At 41.0% G+C, this 1,861-nt stretch overlaps 1 protein-coding gene across 1 annotated transcript; it reads left to right on the forward strand.

The window, feature by feature from the left end:
* The first annotated feature begins 267 nt into the window (after positions 1-267).
* Positions 268-1,479, forward strand: LOC111909313 (protein PHOSPHATE-INDUCED 1). The gene has a single exon (XM_023905120.3). The coding sequence runs from the start codon at positions 337-339 to the stop codon at positions 1,297-1,299; it is 963 nt and encodes a 320-aa protein (XP_023760888.1). The 5' UTR covers positions 268-336; the 3' UTR covers positions 1,300-1,479.
* The last annotated feature ends 382 nt before the right edge of the window (positions 1,480-1,861 follow it).

Genomic DNA, 1,861 nt, shown 5'->3' on the forward strand with positions numbered 1-1,861 from the left:
AAATAATAACAAAACATTATTTTATGATTAAAAAGTAATATGTATTTAATCGAAACTTTATCATTTATATATAGAATTAAAAAACAGCGTGAATATTTTTTTATTTTGCGTTCATAATAAAGAAAACCCCGTGTGGGAACAAGAAAACAAGTTACACAGTTACAGCTGTAGGTTCTTCTTGCCTGCTAAGCAAAATACTTTATTTTTTTCACAAAACAATTTAAAAATAAGTTAATTTGTTTGTATAAATGTACCCATTTTCAGTACCCACTCAACACACACTTCATCTTTCTCTATTTTCCAATCTTTCCTCCTCTCCCTAAAACCTTCACAAAAATGGCGAATGCTCATCGTCTGGTTCAATTTCTCTTCGTAGTCTCCATCTTCCACGTCTCCTTTGCTGGGAGACGACTCACTGAGTTAGTCAGCGACGCGTCTAACCTTTTGCAATACCACAACGGTGCTCTTCTCACCGGAGATATCTCCGTCAATTTCATCTGGTATGGCAACTTCAAACCGTCGCAGAAAGCCATTGTCTCCGATTTCATCACCTCACTCTCCTCCGGATCCGGAGTTTCTCCAAAATCTCAGATCGAACCATCCGTCGCCACGTGGTGGAAGACCACCGAGAAATATCAGATGAAATCAAAGAAGCAACGTTCACTTACGCTCCGACTCGGTAAACAAATATCCGACCCGGCTTATTCTCTTGGAAAGTCGTTGACGGACGAGCATCTGGTTCAGTTAGCTTCCAAAGGGGAGTCAAGGAACGCTGTTAACGTCGTGTTAACGGCATCCGACGTGGCAGTTGATGGGTTTTGCTCCAGCAGATGCGGGACCCACGGATCGTCGTCATCATCTTCGAAGATTCCGAATGGGAAAGGAAAGAATAACAAATTTGCGTACATCTGGGTTGGTAACTCGGAGACTCAGTGTGCGGGTCAATGCGCGTGGCCATTCCACCAGCCGATCTACGGACCACAGGCTGCACCGCTGGTGGCACCCAACAACGATGTCGGTCTCGACGGAATGGTCATTAATTTGGCCGGTTTGTTGGCGGCTACAGCCACCAACCCATTTGGAAACGGGTATTATCAGGGGGATGCAAGCGCACCCTTAGAAGCTGCATCCGCATGTCCTGGTGTGTATGCTAAAGGAGCTTATCCTGGGTACGCAGGGGATTTGTTGGTGGACTCGACAACAGGTGCAAGTTATAATGCACATGGTACAAACGGCAGAAAGTACCTGCTTCCATCCTTATACGACCCATCATCCTCAACTTGTTCCACATTGGTTTGATTAAAACTCAAAGTCATATTATAGAGCATAGCGACTAGTCTGAGAGAAAAAAATAGAATTATTGTAAAATCATAAATTCATTTATTTATTTTATTTATTATTATTATTAATGGACACTGTATTATAGTAAATTTGTTTTTCACCCCATTTTTAATTGAAGTTTACTAATGCATGAACTGAGATCATATGGTATAATTTAACAACAGAATGTCTCTCTTTTAATTTCTATCGTGCAAAACCTCAAATGCATCTCTTTTGCACTTAAAAGTTAAAACAGACGACTTGAATTCAACGTTCTCTACTAGACGAAGCCCGGTCCGGCCCAAAAGAGTGCAGGTAAAGCCTGATTGATGTTTTATCCCTTTCTGATCTTAAAACTTCTGGTTAAAGCCTGGTTTAAGGTTCGAACAATATAATAGGCCTAGACAAGCCCACAGGCAAGACGCATTCGGCAAAAACAAGATTTTGACAAAGCCCGGTCCAGTCTAGACTTTTTGTATCGGTAAGATGCGAGCCATATCATTTGTCAAAAGAATCTTATATATAATTTCTGTTTAATTTG

Source organism: Lactuca sativa, chromosome 1 (assembly GCF_002870075.4).
Source record: "Lactuca sativa cultivar Salinas chromosome 1, Lsat_Salinas_v11, whole genome shotgun sequence".
Lineage (NCBI taxonomy): Eukaryota > Viridiplantae > Streptophyta > Magnoliopsida > Asterales > Asteraceae > Lactuca > Lactuca sativa.

What these genes read in the sequence shown, in the direction of transcription:
- LOC111909313 (XM_023905120.3), top strand. Translation starts at nt 337, where the DNA reads ATGGCGAATGCTCATCGTCTGGTTCAATTTCTCTTCGTAGTCTCCATC.